At 48.3% G+C, this 17,496-nt stretch overlaps 1 protein-coding gene across 5 annotated transcripts in view; it reads right to left on the bottom strand.

Moving 5' to 3' along the window:
- Positions 1 to 1,481: 1,481 nt before the first annotated feature.
- The window catches only part of LOC138794541 (zinc finger protein 34-like), a 51,598-nt gene continuing 35,583 nt past the window's right edge, over positions 1,482 to 17,496 (bottom strand). For 3 of the 5 annotated variants that reach the window (XM_069973261.1, XM_069973260.1, XM_069973259.1), the window contains one exon: positions 13,607 to 14,215. In XM_069973261.1, the coding sequence (XP_069829362.1) occupies positions 13,710 to 14,215 (506 nt within the window). In that variant the 3' untranslated portion in view covers positions 13,607 to 13,709. Of the gene's footprint in view, positions 6,317 to 6,651; positions 6,739 to 13,606; positions 14,216 to 17,496 lie in introns of those variants that run through there. The other 2 variants (XM_069973262.1, XM_069973263.1) reach the window with 2 other exon arrangements.

Genomic DNA, 17,496 nt, shown 5'->3' with positions numbered 1-17,496 from the left:
CTCTCTTCCTCTGAGTCTCTCTCTTCCTCTGAGCCTCTCTCCCTCCGTTCTCTCCCTCTCCCTGCGCACTCTCTCCCTCTCCCTGTTCTCTGAGCACTCTCTCCCTCCATTTTCTCTCTTCCTCTGCGCACTCTCTGCCTCTGTTCTCTCTCTTCCTCTGAACACTCTCTCCCTCCGTTGTCTCTCTCTTCCTCTGAGCACTCTCTCTCTGTTCTCTCTCTTCCTCTGAACACTCTCTCCCTCCATTGTCTCTCTGCCTCTGAGCACTCGCTCTCCGTTCTCTCTTTCTCTGGGCACTCTCTCCCTCTGTTCTCTCTCTTCCTCTGAGCTCTCTCGCTCTCCGTTCTCTCTTCCTCTGAGCACTCTCTCCCTCCGTTCTCTTCCTCTGAGCACTCTCTCCCTCCATTGTCTCTCCCTCCGTTGTCTCACTCTCTCTCCGTTCTCTCTCTTCCTCTGAGCACTCTCTCCCTCCATTGTCTCTCTTCCTCTGAGCACTCTCTCCCTCCATTGTCTCTCCCTCCGTTGTCTCACTCTCTCTCCGTTCTCTCTCTTCCTCTGAGCACTCTCTCCCTCCATTGTCTCTCTTCTTCTGAGCACTCTCTCCCTGCTCTCTGGCTCTCTCTCCCGTTATTCTCTGGTGACGTATAACACATACTAGAGCTGCCGGCACTCAGCAGCATCTCGGTGTCTCCCTCCGATATAGACATCTGGTGTCAGCCTGGAGGACATTATAGAGCAGTACTGAGTAGTGTGTAACACCAGGTAGTGGAGTCTAAGTGCCATCTAGGTCTTTACCCTTTATCCCACTCCAGGATGTGGAAGCTGGACGTCTGCGGCCAGAGGTCACCAGGTCCTGTTGTCCCAGCGAGAACAGGACCTGGTGCCCAAGAACCAAAAAGGGGAACGGCCAAATAAGCCGTGTCAGCAAACCGGGCGCCAACAAGAGAGTCTGACCAGGACCAGAGGGGCAGGCGGCTTCAGAGGCAGGTCAGACATTCTGTGTCAGCCACCCGTACAGATGGGGATTGTGGGAAGTGTAAGCTCAGAGACAGGTCAGGATGTACGGGATCTCAGCACAGGAACACGAGGATCCGACAACACTCAGGGAAGCACAGTCACTGTAAATAGGATTAGTAGGGAGAAGGCGAGGCAAAGTCACACTGGCCCTTTAAATCCCAGACCAGAGGCAGTGCAGAGACCGGGAGGAGCGTGGACCCCGACCAGCAATGGGTGTGGGGAAGGGAGGGGGCAGAAACCTGGAGCATAATACAGAGAGCGTCACACCTTCTACTATTACTACTGACACCAGCCTGTATATCATGTATAGAGCGGTAGTCACAGCCCCGCCCCCTGGATGACATCACTGATACATGGGGACTGGCTGTAATGGATGGATTGTGAAGGCTTCTCCTCGGCCCCGCCCCCGAGTTACCCCTCCTGACCAATCACATAATAACGTCCCCACCACAAGGAGCAGCTGTATCATTTCTCTTTATTGATCAGTAGTTAACCCTCGAGGCTCGTCTCTGATCAGTCACATGATGATCAGCGGTTGTGCCCAGAGAGGCCGCACCTAGGATTCGACTTCTCGTTAGCTTGAGCTTAGATACAGGTAGATACGTCACCACAATGGAGGGAGACACCACTGACCTCCTGAGAGATACATGAGATCCCCTGGGGAGAACCAAGAAAATTACCTAAATAAACCATACAGTGAGTGCACGGAACGTGGGAGAACGGCCGTATACTCCAGTCACCTCCAGAGCTCCACCACACCCTCCTGTGATGCAACCTGGGAGCTGATGGGTCATGGCAGCCTATGACTGCAGCTCTGGATGTGACTGGAGGACATCATTACGTGTGGAGGTATCACTATTATGGGCACACTGGATGGTGCTATTATAGGGGCACTGATATAGTGACTGGCAATGTAATGGGGGCACTGCGGATGGCGGTGTTACAGGGATCTATGGATGACAATGTTATGGGGGCACTGCGGATGGCAATGTTATGGGGGCACTGTGAATGGCAGTGTTATGGGGGCACTGTGAATGGCAGTGTTATGGGGGCACTGTGAATGGCAGTGTTATGGGGCAATGTTATGGGGGCACTGTGAATGGCAGTGTTATGGGGCAATGTTATGGGGGCACTGTGAATGGCAGTGTTATGGGGCAATGTTATGGGGGCACTGTGAATGGCAGTGTTATGGGGCAATGTTATGGGGGCACTCCGGATGGCAGTGTAATGGGGGCAGTGTGGATGGTAGTGTTATGCGGCCACTGGATGGTAGTGTTATGGGGGCACTGGATGGCAGTGGTATGGGGGCACTTTGGATGGCAATGTTATGGGGGCACTGTGGATGGCAGTGTAATGGGGGCACTGTGAATGGCAGTGTAATGGGGGCAGTGTGGATGCTAGTGTTATGCGGGCACTGGATGGCAATGTTATGGGGCAATGTTATGGGGGCACTGTGGATGGCAGTGTAATGGGGGCACTGTGGATGGCAGTGTTATCAGGCAATGTTATGGGGGCACTGTGGATGGTAGTGTTATGGGGGCACTGGATGGCAGTGGTATGGGGGCACTGTGTGTGGCAATGTTATGGGGGGACTGCGGATGGTAGTGTTATGGGGCAATGTTATGGGAGCACTGTGTATGGCAGTGGTATGGGGGCACTGTTTATGGCAATGTTATGGGGGGACTGCGGATGGCAGTGGTATGGGGGCACTGGATGGCAGTGGTATGGGGGCACTGTGGATGGCAGTGTTATGGGGGCACTGGATGGCAGTGGTATGGGGGCACTGTGTATGGCAATGTTATGGGGGCACTGCGGATGGTAGTGTTATGGGGCAATGTTATGGGGGCACTGGATGGCATTGGTATGGGGGCACTGTGTATGGCAATGTTATGGGGGGACTGCGGATGGTAGTGATATGGGGCAATGTTATGGGGGCACTAGATGGCAGTGGTATGGGGGCACTTTGGATGGCAATGTTATGGGGGCACTGTGGATGGCAGTGTAATGGGGGCACTGTGAATGGCAGTGTAATGGGGGCAGTGGATGGCAATGTTATGGGGCAATGTTATGGGGGCACTGTGGATGGCAGTGTAATGGGGGCACTGTGGATGGCAGTGTTATCGGGCAATGTTATGGGGGCACTGTGGATGGTAGTGTTATGGGGGCACTGGATGGCAGTGGTATGGGGGCACTGTGTATGGCAATGTTATGGGGGGACTGCGGATGGTAGTGTTATGGGGCAATGTTATGGGAGCACTGTGTATGGCAGTGGTATGGGGGCACTGTGTATGGCAATGTTATGGGGGGACTGCGGATGGCAGTGGTATGGGGGCACTGTGGATGGCAGTGTTATGGGGGCACTGGATGGCAGTGGTATGGGGGCACTGTGTATGGCAATGTTATGGGGGGACTGCGGATGGTAGTGTTATGGGGCAATGTTATGGGAGCACTGTGTATGGCAGTGGTATGGGGGCACTGTGGATGGCAGTGTTATGGGGGCACTGGATGGCAGTGGTATGGGGGCACTGTGTATGGCAATGTTATGGGGGGACTGCGGACGGTAGTGTTATGGGGCATTGTTATGCGGGCACTGGATGGCAGTGGTATGGGGGCACTGTGTATGGCAATGTTATGGGGGGACTGCGGATGGTAGTGTTAAGGGGCAATGTTATGGGGGCACTGTGGATGGCAGTGTTATGGGGCAATGTTATGGGAGCACTGTGGATGGCAGTGTTATGGGGCAATGTTATGGGAGCACTGTGGATGGCACATTTTTCCAGGTTTAGGCGGTAAGAAGCGTCCTGCCTATGAATAGCAGAAGGAGTCCAGACCGAGCACTTACTGTACTGAGGACTCCTTGGCTGAGAAGATGAATGATGTTGGGAGTTTTCTGGCCCAAATCTCAGTGATGTCGCTGCCTGCTCTGTTGTTGCGAAAGGAGTTCAGCTCCGCCATGAAGATCCCTGCACTGAAATGTCCCAGCGGAACCCTGGACCTTCACTGAACAACCTGCACAGCCCCTCCTAGTATCACTGCTCGCAGGTAATAATCGTCTTCACAACGCTCCCACCAACAATGGCGGCACCGACCACATACTCCTGGAACGTTGCCGGACATTTCGGGATATCACGGAACCTAAAGGCAAACCTGGAACCACAACATCCATATGCTGATCAGAACAACCACCCCCCAAGTGACCACATTACCATTAGGACGATTGAGGGTATGTTCACACAATAGGATAGGTTGAAATTCCTCACCTATAAATGTCTTTCCACAGAATGACACATAAAGTGAGGACTTTTACTCTCTGGGGGTCTTGTAGGAGCTTTAGACATCTGGTGCTCACTCAGAACTGCAGTTTATAAATTCACTGACGGATGAGATGGTTCCGCAGTAATGTCCGCCCATAAGGACAGGATCTCTTCACAGTTCTAGACGCACATTAGACAGAGGATCTGACCTGTTCCGAACAGCCCCGTTCTACTTCAGATATGTCTAGAGGATTAAGATCTGAGTAATATTAGGCCAGGGAAGGTAGAAAACTCACTGCCATGTTCCTGTAGCCCAGATATCAGAGGAGCCAGGGTGCACCAATAAAACCTCCCCCCCCCCCCAACTAGTACACCTCCTTAACCAACCTAAACTGTTCACACCTCTCAGAAATGTTAGCCAAATCCCAACCCAGCACAGCGCCACAAAGATCTGGTGAAGACATTCATCTAACCAGGCAACATTTCTCAAAAGAGATCTGGATCCATCTGACCATCTATTTTTCTCCAAAGAGATCTAGATCCACTTGACCATCCATATTTACCCACAGAGATCTGGATCCATCTGACCGACCATGTTTCTCCACTGAGATCTAAATCCATCTGACCCGCCATGTTTCTACACAGGGATCTGGATCCTTCTGACCGACCATGTTTCTACACAGGGATCTGGATCCATCTGACCGCCCATGTTTCTACACAGGGATCTGGATCTATGTGACTGGGCCATGTTTCTACACAGGGATCTGGATCTTTCTGACCGCCCATGTTTCTACACAGGGATCTGGATCTATGTGACTGGGCCATGTTTCTCGATCCATCTGACCTACCATGTTTTGAGCAGTTGACGTTTCTTCACAGAGATCTAGAATCATCTGTCCAGTAGATTTTTCTCCACAAAGATCTGAATCCATCTGGCCGGCCAGGTTTCTCCACAGAGATCTGCATCTATCTGGCTGTTCAATCACCCCCCCCCATCCCCTCCAAATACTCTGGACCACACAAGGTTGGCAGTGAGATCCGACCTGGCTAGCCTAGCCCCAAAGACCAGAATTTGTTATGATTGATGAATTTTCCCATTATTTGTCAAGAGACTCAGAAAATCATCCACAGAAAACTGATCACTGGATTTTATGTGGCTCTTTAGGGTCATGGATGTGGAGAAGAGAGGGCTGCGGGCTCTGATAAAGGGGACATTCAGTGTATGACTAGTTGCCCACCAGACCATAGTCAGACATTATTACTGTCGTGTATCAACCAGGTGCCAAACATTGTAATAAGACCAGATTGGAAACTGTTCCAACTAGGGGGATACATTTCTACTGGTTGTGTCTAATCCCCTAAACATGTTAATGGTTCTTAATGGTTACGGGGTGTAGTTACAATCCCTAGTTTTGGTATATTACAGGTGATCACTCCTCCTCTTCATGATCTTTGGCTTTGGAATCCTTCATCCTATCTCAAATTAAGGAACCTCCTATTCACTTAATGTTTCCATCACCCCCATCCCCTCAGAAGTCTGGTAGTCATGATGCCCATCTAGAAGTTCTGCATCCTGCCGCCAAGGTGCGTCCGCTGGTGAGTCTTCAGATGATGGGACTGGACAAAGCTCTTGGAGCAGTGGGTGCACTTGTAGGGTCGCTCTCCTGTATGAATGCGTTGATGGACCTTCAGGATTGAGTTCTTGATGAACTTTTTGCCGCACACGTTGCACTGGTATGGCTTCTCCCCCGTGTGAACTCTCTGATGCACCATGAGCTCATAGGGTTGTCTGAAGGTCTTCACGCAGTGTCGGCAGTGGTATGGTCTCCCCCCGGTGTGACCAATCTGGTGTCTAAGAAAACGGGACACATCTGAGAAGGTTTTAAAGCATTCGTTGCACTGGTATGGACGGTCTCTTCTGTGCTGGGGCAGAGGTGACAGGATACCAACATGATTGTGCCAGTTGTTCCATCTATACAGTGAGCCGTTAAGGAGGCACTGTGCCCCCGCTGAGCTGTCGGCCGCTGCCATCTCTCGTCTATTCTCTGTAAAATGAACGAAAGTAAGATAGTGTTACAGAAGAGACACTCACACCATGGGGACCCCTACTCAGGACCCTTAGGCTACCAAAGACCTAGCTAGTAGCATTGTTGGGTACATATAGGTAAAACTGATCACAGTGTAAGCATATTATGGCACAGTATGGTTAGTAAAAAAGAATCAAGGGCATGGTTAGGACAGACTCGGACATGCTATGGGCAAATATGGGCTGAAATAGTCAGGTCTACCACTTATGGCCAGACCCGTCCATGGGTTAAACCATTCCTAAACGCTGCCTGGAATTCTCTCATGTTGGTTGGTGTGAAGTCTCTCCATTCACCTTGGTTGGAGCGCTCAATGGTTTCCGTATCTCCAGTCGTCTGGTTTATCCACATTTCCTCTTGTATCCTGGATGCTGCAGAACTGTCTGTTTAGCGAGAGAGAAGAGGAGACGGTGAATTATCTGCAGTGTTCTGTGTCCTGTTATTTGTACCACTTCACCGGGCACTGCCAAATCAATACAATCTCATTCCTATATGTAAAAGGTCGGCACGGTTTAACCTGATTAAGGGTATGTGCACACTAAGGAAAACACACAGAGGCCGCAGATGGCGGAATCTGCCTGACCATAGAATGGAGTCTAAAGGCCCTATTCCACGGAACGATTATCGGCCGATATCAGACGTTACAGCCAATAATCTTGCCGTGGAATAGAAGGCAATGATCAGTCGACATCGTTCATGTCGACTGATCGCTGCGTCGTTTGTCTTTCAAACATGTTGAAAAACAAATGACTGTGTTAGCAGCGATCTGCTGCTGTCGCTCCGTGGAATGGGAGGCAGCAGACCGCCACTAGCCTCTATGGGCTGCCTGGACGATCTAGCAATCACCCGGGCAGCTCCAAGCGGCCCTCCCGCACTTATCCGCTCGCTGCCTCCACATGGAATAGCAGTGAGCAGGGAACGGACGCAAACATGATGCGCTGATAGCGCTCGTTTGCTCCTCACTGTTGCCCCGTGGACAGAGCCTTAAAGGGGTAGTACGGCGGTAAAGAATTACTCACAGAATAACACACATTACAAAGTTATACAACTTTGTAATGTATGTTATGTCTGTGAATGGCCCCCTTCCCCGTGTCCCACCACCCCCACCCGTGTACCCGGAAGTGTGGTGCGCTATACATACCTGTCACGTGCCGACTCGTCTCCGATCTTCAGTCAGTGATGTCGTCTTTGGATGGCCGGGCCGAATCCCTCCGACCGTCCCAAGTGCCGGCCGCCCTCTTCAGCGTCATCAGATGCTTAGCCGCGATTGGCTGAGCACAGTTTGGCTCAGCCAATCGCGGCTGAGCAGCTGATGACGCGGCCGCACCACACTTCCGGGTACACGGGTGGGGGTGGTGGGACACGGGGAAGGGGGCCATTCACAGACATAACATACATTACAAGGTTGTATAACTTTGTAATGTGTGTTATTCTGTGAATAATTCTTTACCGCCGCACTACCCCTTTAAGGCACAGGTGGAGAGTGAAGTGGGAGTGCGTGGGCACGAGTGGTGGAATCTGCGGCAAGTCCTCTGCGTGTTTTCCTCAGTGTGCACATACCCTTACAGGAACTCTCCTGCCTTCTCATTTTATATCACTAAACATTTAGGAGATCTGAAGACTGTTGTCACCCATCGATGTCGCAAACACAGGGTCTGCCATCTGCTTCCACAATAGTGGAATAGTAGTAGGATAGTAAAGTTGCCGAAACGTTATACAAACACCTTTATGTAAACAATTTTCAGACCTTCTTCACAATATACCGAGGCACAACCCACCAACTATTGCAGTTTATATGTGAAGCCACTGAACCACATCCCAAAGGTTATAAACTCCATCCCATGAAGAATCATACCCAGTAAGGGTTCAAACCTCACCCTCTAAAAACGTATGTCCATTTCAAGAGGACTCGAGATGAGCACAGCTGGAGTATACCTGAGTCTGATCATTCTGCAATACAATATCGGTGGCTAAAGACGTTCGATACGACCTTAGGGAGTCCGGAAAAAAATAGATATAGCCATAGGCTGTACCCATGTTTTTCAGACAGCAATTGGACTTGAGCCACTACGAGTGGCGTTTATCTCTGAGGACCTCACTCAGTGAGGGACAACTCAACTTCAAATGCCACCCATAAGGAACAAACATAATGAAGAACTAATCTGTACCCCAAGTGGAAATAAACCTCACCCATAAAGAACTACACCCAATGAGGATTCAACCCCCACCACATCTAGCCGGGCTTCACAGTTCCAGTCCTCATGGCCCACCAAGTCATGTTTTGAGGATATCCCTTACAATGATGCACTGATTATAACTATATCACCTGTGATAATACCTGATGCACTGAGTATAACTATATCACCTGTGATAATACCTGATGCACTGAGTATAACTATATCACCTGTGATAATACCTGATGCACTGAGTATAACTATATCACCTGTGATAATACCTGATGCACTGATAATAATTATATCACCTGTGATAATACCTGATGCACTGAGTATAACTATATTACCTGTGATAATACCTGATGCACTGAGTATAACTATATCACCTGTGATAATACCTGATGCACTGAGTATAATTATATCACCTGTGATAATACCTGATGCACTGATAATAATTATATCACCTGTGATAATACCTGATGCACGGAGTATAACTATATCACCTGTGATAATACCTGATGCACTGATAATAATTATATCACCTGTGCTAATACCTGATGCACTGAGTATAACTATATCACCTGTGATAATACCTGATGCACTGAGTATAATTATATCACCTGTGATACTACCTGATGCACTGATAATAATTATATCACCTGTGATAATACCTGATGCACTGAGTATAACTATATCACCTGTGATAATACCTGATGCACTGATAATAATTATATCACCTGTGCTAATACATGATGTACAGAGTATAATTCTATCACCTGTGCTAATACCTGATGCACTGAGTATAATTATATCACCTGTGATAATACCTGATGCACTGAGTATAATTATATCACCTGTGATAATACCTGATGCACTGATAATAATTATATCACCTGTGCTAATACCTGATGTACAGAGTATAATTCTATCACCTGTGCTAATACCTGATGCACTGAGTATAATTATATCACCTGTGATAATACCTGATGTACAGAGTATAATTATATCACCTGTGCTAATACCTGATGCACTGAGTATAATTATATCACCTGTGATAATACCTGATGCACTGAGTATAATTATATCACCTGTGATAATACCTGATGCACTGATAATAATTATATCACCTGTGCTAATACCTGATGTACAGAGTATAATTCTATCACCTGTGCTAATACCTGATGCACTGAGTATAATTATATCACCTGTGATAATACCTGATGCACTGAGTATAATTATATCACCTGTGATAATACCTGATGCACTGAGTATAATTATATCACCTGTGATAATACCTGATGCACTGATAATAATTATATCACCTGTGCTAATACCTGATGTACAGAGTATAATTCTATCACCTGTGCTAATACCTGATGCACTGAGTATAATTATATCACCTGTGATAATACCTGATGCACTGAGTATAATTATATCACCTGTGATAATACCTGATGCACTGAGTATAATTATATCACCTGTGATAATACCTGATGCACTGATAATAATTATATCACCTGTGATAATACCTGATGCACGGAGTATAACTATATCACCTGTGATACTACCTGATGCACTGAGTATAATTATATCACCTGTGATAATACCTGATGCACGGAGTATAACTATATCACCTGTGAAATACTAAGGAAATCCCTAATATGATCGCTTGGTGACCACGAGGACTGGAATTGAGAAGCACTCAGAAACAGAACTTAGCTCCATCTCGTGAACAAACAATCTCCACCCCATTAGGAAATAAACATAACCATACGGAACCGGACTACATCACATTAAAAAACAAACTTTTTTTTTAACCATTTCAGTGCTCCACCTTAATTAGTGAACAGTCATAGGATAAATGTTGAATATCTTGGAATGTCCTAGACTCGCTGTGCACCAGCTCTGGGCGCTCAGCGGATCATCATCACCTCGATTGGCTTATATTGTGAGGACTGAGCAGAGATTCATCAGAATTTGGACTATGGGTGGGCCCAGGCTACGGAATTCTCGCTGATAAATTCTGCCGAATTCCGTTGCCTGTACGCGCTCACAGCCTCGCGCCATAGACACCATTCTATGCACGGGCGGATTCCGCATTCCGTCACTTCTTTCGGCGGATAGCGAAATCAGCCGGCCCATAGAATGGTGTCTATGGAGCCGGCGGAAAGGCGCGCGGTCATGAGCGCATACAGGCAACGGAATTCAGCTGAATTTATCCACGAGAATTCCGTAGTCTGAACCCGCCCTATAGCTGTAACCCAGGCTTGGCAATTTCCATTTACCATCTCCATCCCCATCCATGGGCCAAACACTATCCATGGTGAAGCAGGGAACAATCATGGTACCTGGAGAGGAATTTGGGGGACTTGTCGGCACAGTATAGGGGGGATCAGGTGCCCAACTGGGGAGGAATTCGGAGAACACGTCATATCGGTCTGCACATGATCCACAGTACAGCAAGAAACACATAACCAACATCCCAGTATCAAGAAAGCAATTTGGGGGTTTGATGGCTCAGCCCACACATCATCTACAGTATAGAAGAGAACAGGAGTCTACCATCATAGTCACTGGGGAGGAGTTTAGAAGAGAACAGGAGTCTACCATCATAGTCACTGGGGAGGAGTTTAGAAGAGAACAGGAGTCTACCATCATAGTCACTGGGGAGGAGTTTAGAAGAGAACAGGAGTCTACCATCATAGTCACTGGGGAGGAGTTTAGAAGAGAACAGGAGTCTACCATCATAGTCACTGGGGAGGAGTTTAGAAGAGAACAGGAGTCTACCATCATAGTCACTGGGGAGGAGTTTAGAAGAGAACAGGAGTCTACCATCATAGTCACTGGGGAGGAGTTTAGAAGAGAACAGGAATCTACCATCATAGTCACTGGGGAGGAGTTTAGAAGAGAACAGGAATCTACCATCATAGTCACTGGGGAGGAGTTTAGAAGAGAACAGGAGTCTACCATCATAGTCACTGGGGAGGAGTTTGAGAGACTCATCCGCTTGGCCCTCACACCATCAGCAGTAAAGTGATGAACGCACGTCTAACACCCTAGTATCTGGAGGAATTTGGGGGTCGCCAGCTGGATCCACTGTACAGGTGGTCAGATGTGGGGAACATACGTATCATCACGTTACTGTCGGAGAAATGTGTACAGAGTATAACAGGTCACAGCATCCGGGGAGGAACATGGGGGACGTGTCAGCTCATCCATCACCCTAAGCTTAGCGGGAAACGGGTCTAACGTCAAGAATATGCTGTGGGGGTCTAGACAGCTCACTCACCATCTACAGTACAGTAGAGAACAAGTGTTAACCATCATATTAGAGTTTGCCAGACTCATCGGCCCTCACACCATTGTCCGGACAAATAATCTCTGTGGGTAATCCCAATACTGTATACCTCCCCCCCTCTGCAGTTAGGCCTCCCATACTGTATACCTCCCCCCCTCTGCAGTTAGGCCTCCCAATACTGTATACCTCCCCCCTCTGTAGTTGTTCCCCCATACTGTATACCTCCCTTCCCCTCTGCAGTTAGGCCCCCCATACTGTATACCTCCCTCCCAATACTGTATACCTCCCCCCCTCTGCAGTTAGGCCCCCCATACTGTATACCTCCCTCCCAATACTGTATACCTCCCCCCCTCTGCAGTTAGGCCTCCCATACTGTATACCTCCCCCCCTCTGCAGTTAGGCCTCCCAATACTGTATACCTCCCCCCTCTGTAGTTGTTCCCCCATACTGTATACCTCCCTTCCCCTCTGCAGTTAGGCCCCCCATACTGTATACCTCCCTCCCAATACTGTATACCTCCCCCCCCTCTGCAGTTAGGCCCCCCATACTGTATACCTCCCTCCCAATACTGTATACCTCCCCCCCTCTGCAGTTAGGCCTCCCATACTGTATACCTCCCCCCCCTCTGCAGTTAGGCCCCCCATACTGTATACCTCCCCCCCCTCTGCAGTTAGGCCCCCATACTGTATAACTCCCCCCCCCTTTGCAGTTAGGCCTCCCAATACTGTATACCTCCCCCCTCTGTAGTTGTTCCCCCATACTGTATACCTCCCCCCCCTCTGCAGTTAGGCCCCCCATACTGTATACCTCCCCCCCTCTGCAGTTAGGCCCCCCATACTGTATACCTCCCTTCCCCTCTGCAGTTAGGCCCCCATACTGTATACCTCCCCCCTCTGTAGTTGTTCCCCCATACTGTATACCTCCCTCCACGTCTGGCCTAATTGGCTGATGTTTAACCCCCCATTGTCAGGGATCTGGTCAGCTGATGGTAACTAGGGATTATTATTGGGGTAGGGCTTATTATTGGGGTAGGGCTTATTACTGGGGTAGGGCTTATTATAGGGTTAGGGCTTATTACAGGGGTAGGGCTTATTATAGGGGTAGGGTTTATTATTGGGGTAGGGCTTATTATTGGGGTAGGGCTTATTATAGGGGGTAGGGCTTATTATTGGGGTAGGGCTTATTATAGGGGTAGGGCTAATTATTGGGGTAGGGCTTATTATAGGGTTAGGGCTTATTATTGGGGTAGGGCTTATTATTGGGGTGGGGCTTATTATTGGGGTAGGGCTTATTATAGGGTTAGGGCTTATTATTGGGGTAGGGCTTATTATAGGGTTAGGGCTTATTATTGGGGTAGGGTTTATTATTGGGGTAGGGTTTATTATTGGGGTAGGGCTTATTATAGGGTTAGGGCTTATTATTGGGGTAGGGCTTATTATAGGGGTAGGGCTTATTATTGGGGTAGGGCTTATTATTGGGGTAGGGCTTATTATTGGGGTAGGGCTTATTATTGGGGTAGGGCTTATTATATTTTAAACTTACTCCAAAAAGCCTGAAAAATGACGCCAGGTCTTATTTTGTGAGAAGCGCAGGAACCCGTGTGTAACGCTTTATGTGGGATTGTTGGCCCATCCAGCAGAATCCGCACAGATCTACCATCACGGTGTCGGGGGAGGAACGGCTTGGGGTCACCCAACATTTTTTCTCACATTTGTTCCTCACAAAAAAGAAAAAGTCTCGAGTTGTTTGAAAACTTTTTTTTCTTTATTTAAAATAATATTCAAATATTTTATACTAAGAGACGATTTCTAAAAAATAAAAATTACCAGGACCCAAAAACTCAATAGAAGCCGCACAGATGTAAGTCATGGGGGGGGGGGGACTATGTTATTTTTCTTTTCGGAGGGACCGGCTGATCGGCATCGCTCACACTCTTCACCTGCCGCCGCAGTCCTGTGTGGACGTTGGGGGTCTCGGTGGTCCGATCATTGGGTGTCATACCCGAGTGAGGACGGATGACCTCGATGCCCCTCTGGATGATGCTGCCCAGGGTGGCCAGTCCATCTGTCTGCTGGATCTGCAGCAGGTTGAGAGAGTACGCGATCTGAGACAAGATGGCGTTCTGCTCCTGCATGAGAAGGTTGGACTCGCGCTGGTGTGAGGAGAGGCTGTGCAGGGTGCTGCTTATGGCAGAGAACTGGTGCTGCTGGCTGGACGGCTCGGAATCAGACTCCGGAGCCGCCTCTCTTTCTTCTGTGACGTCTGAGGGATGAGGCCGCCTGTCGGGTGAGATGATGGACGGTTCTTCTGAGGAGTCTTTGCTGGAATCCTCGGCTGCGTCCTGGCAGAAGCTGACGGCCGCCTCTCGGTGGCCGCACTCCGTGGACTCTAAACACAGGAAAATACGCATGTTAATGGCGGTAATGTTACATCAATCTACACAATTACTGGCTCCGACATACAGTCCTCGAATCTCCAACATACAGTCCTCAAATCTGCCAGGATCAGACGCCACTGCATGATTAGAAAACCTCCCTGGCTGTTCCTATAATCCTCCACCAATCCACCCCCTTCCCTCCTCTCAGATCCCAGTAACACAGACCGTGAGATATCTGGGTGCGGCACACCACCTCCCATCAGACCCGTAATCCCGGCTCTCCTGACTCCTTCCGTGGACTCACAGTCCTGACTCCTTCCGTGGACTCACATTCCTGACTCCTTCCGTGGACTCACAGGCCACGTTTACTGGGCGTGACAACCAAGTACGGGAGACTGGCCGATGAATCAGAAGAGTCAGAGAACTCATCACCAGTGAATGAAGAGGACCTGAGAGGAGACTGCAGTGCTGCCCCCCGTCATCATCTATTGGATTCCTCACAGATTCTTCCATTACCCAATAATTACCAATAATATCTTGTATATCCTGCATCTTATAATCCACAGACAGAGCAGCCGACAGTGTCCGACCACCCCGACTCCTTCGCTGGTGGTCGGGCACACTGCTGGGTGGTCTCCTCTGTGTGTGTGATGTGATATAGCAGAGCTGTGTGTATGATGCAGAAGAACTGGGTATGTATGATGCAGCAGAGCTGTGTGTGTATGATGCAGTAGAGCTGTGTGTGTATGATGCAGCAGAGCTGTGTGTATGATGCAGAAGAACTGGGTATGTATGATGCAGTAGAGCTGTGTGTGTATGATGCAGCAGAGCTGTGTGTGTATGATGCAGCAGAGCTGTGTGTGTATGATGCAGAAGAACTGGGTATGTATGATGCAGTAGAGCTGTGTGTGTATGATGCAGTAGAGCTGTGTGTGTATGATGCAGCAGAGCTGTGTGTGTATGATGCAGAAGAACTGGGTATGTATGATGCAGTAGAGCTGTGTGTGTATGATGCAGCAGAGCTGTGTGTGTATGATGCAGTAGAGCTGTGTGTGTATGATGCAGCAGAGCTGTGTGTGATGGAGCAGAGCTGTGTGTATGATGCAGAAGAACTGGGTATGTATGATGCAGCAAAGCTGTATTTTTCAATGTAGCAGAGCTGTGTGTGTGATGGAGCAGAGCTGTGTATGTGATGGAGCAGAGCTGTGTGTGTGATGGAGCAGAGCTGTGTGTGATGGAGCAGAGCTGTGTGTGATGGAGCAGAGCTGTGTGTGATGGAGCAGAGCTGTGTGTGTGATGGAGCAGAGCTGGGTGTGTATTGTGCATGCAGCAGAGCTGTGTGTGATGGAGCAGAGATGTGTGTGTGATGGAGCAGAGCTGTGTGTGATGGAGCAGAGCTGTGTGTGATGGAGCAGAGCTGTGTGTGATGGAGCAGAGCTGTGTGTGTGATGGAGCAGAGCTGTGTGTGTGATGGAGCAGAGCTGTGTGTGTGATGGAGCAGAGCTGTATATGTGATGGAGCAGAGCTGTATATGTGTGTTAACTTGGCCCTGTCATTTCAACAAACTTTGATCCCTTCACTGCATTAACCCCTTCACTGCCATAGACCACCTGAGAAGTTTATTAACATTGTTTTCCTGTTTTCAGTTGCCAGGAATTATTCTTATAAAGCGAATAATACCAAACAAAAAACAACAACTCTAAAGTCTTGGTCATTAAATGTTTTCATTCTATGCAATCTGCTGTCTCCTGCCTGTTGTTAAGGGAAATCTGTCTCTAGTAACAGACACAGTATGACGTGGGGGTGGAGCTTAGCATGTGCAATGAGGAGAACATGATCATGATGCACACTGTACCTTAAAGGTAAATCAAGGCTGCCCTCTGACCTATCACCACTCATAAAGCTCAGAACAGCTGTCCCTTAAATACCAGTGTAGCTACGGCCGCACCCCTCTCCCCCCCCCCCCCCCCAGCTGCAGTGTAATCGCTCCCCTTGTGTCGCTGTCGTTATAACTTTCAAAATCTAAATCAACAGTAGATGAGATATAAAGTAAGTCTGCAATTTACTATTTATTGTTTATTTTTTTACTTATCAGAACAGTTATTGAGCTGTGACTCTCTGTACTGGACGGATTTCCTGGGTTTAGTCTGTTTTTTTCAACCAGCACAAGTCAAAAAATCTGCCTTCAGGAGACTGGACCTGGATACAGTAAGTATAGCTGGTATATAGTTGCCTTCAGGAGACTGGACCTGGATACAGTAAGTATAGCTGTTATATAGCAGCCTTCAGGAGACTGGACCTGGATACAGTAAGTATAGCTGTTATATAGCAGGAGACTGGACCGGGATACAGTAAGTATAGCTGTTATATAGCTGCCTTCAGGACACTGGACCTGGATACAGTAAGTATAGCTGTTATATAGCAGGAGACTGGACCTGGATACAGTAAGTATAGCTGGTATATAGCAGCCTTCAGGAGACTGGACCTGGATACAGTAAGTATAGCTGGTATATAGCAGCCTTCAGGAGACTGGACCTGGAGACAGTAAGTATAGCTGTTATATAGCTGCCTTCAGGAGACTGGACCTGGATACAGTAAGTATAGCTGTTATATAGCAGCCTTCAGGAGACTGGACCTGGAGACAGTAAGTATAGCTGTTATATAGCTGCCTTCAGGAGACTGGACCTGGATACAGTAAGTATAGCTGTTATATAGCAGTCAGGAGACTGGACCTGGATACAGTAAGTATAGCTGTTATATAGCTGCCTTCAGGAGACTGGACCTGGATACAGTAAGTATAGCTGTTATATAGCTGCCTTCAGGAGACTGGACCTGGATAGAGTAAGTATAGCTGTTATATAGCTGCCTTCAGGAGACTGGACCTGGATACAGTAAGTATAGCTGATATATAGCTGCCTTCAGGAAACTGGACCTGGATACAGTAAGTATAGCTGATATAAAGCTGCCTTCAGGAGACTGGACCTGGATACAGTAAGTATAGCTGGTATATAGCAGTCAGGAGACTGGACCTGGATACACTAAGTATAGCTGATATAAAGCTGCCTTCAGGAGACTGGGCCTGGATACAGTAAGTATAGCTGTTATATAGCTGCCTTCAGGAGACTGGACCTGGATAGAGTAAGTATAGCTGTTATATAGCTGCCTTTAGGAGACTGGACCTGGATACAGTAAGTATAGCTGGTATATAGCTGCCTTCAGGAGACTGGACCTGGATATAGTAAGTATAGCTGGTATATAGCAGCCTTCAGGAGACTGGACCTGGATATAGTAA

This window comes from Dendropsophus ebraccatus, chromosome 6, assembly GCF_027789765.1.
Source record: "Dendropsophus ebraccatus isolate aDenEbr1 chromosome 6, aDenEbr1.pat, whole genome shotgun sequence".
Lineage (NCBI taxonomy): Eukaryota > Metazoa > Chordata > Amphibia > Anura > Hylidae > Dendropsophus > Dendropsophus ebraccatus.
Note: the sequence above shows the minus strand (reverse complement) of the source record. Positions and strands in the feature narration are given on the sequence as shown.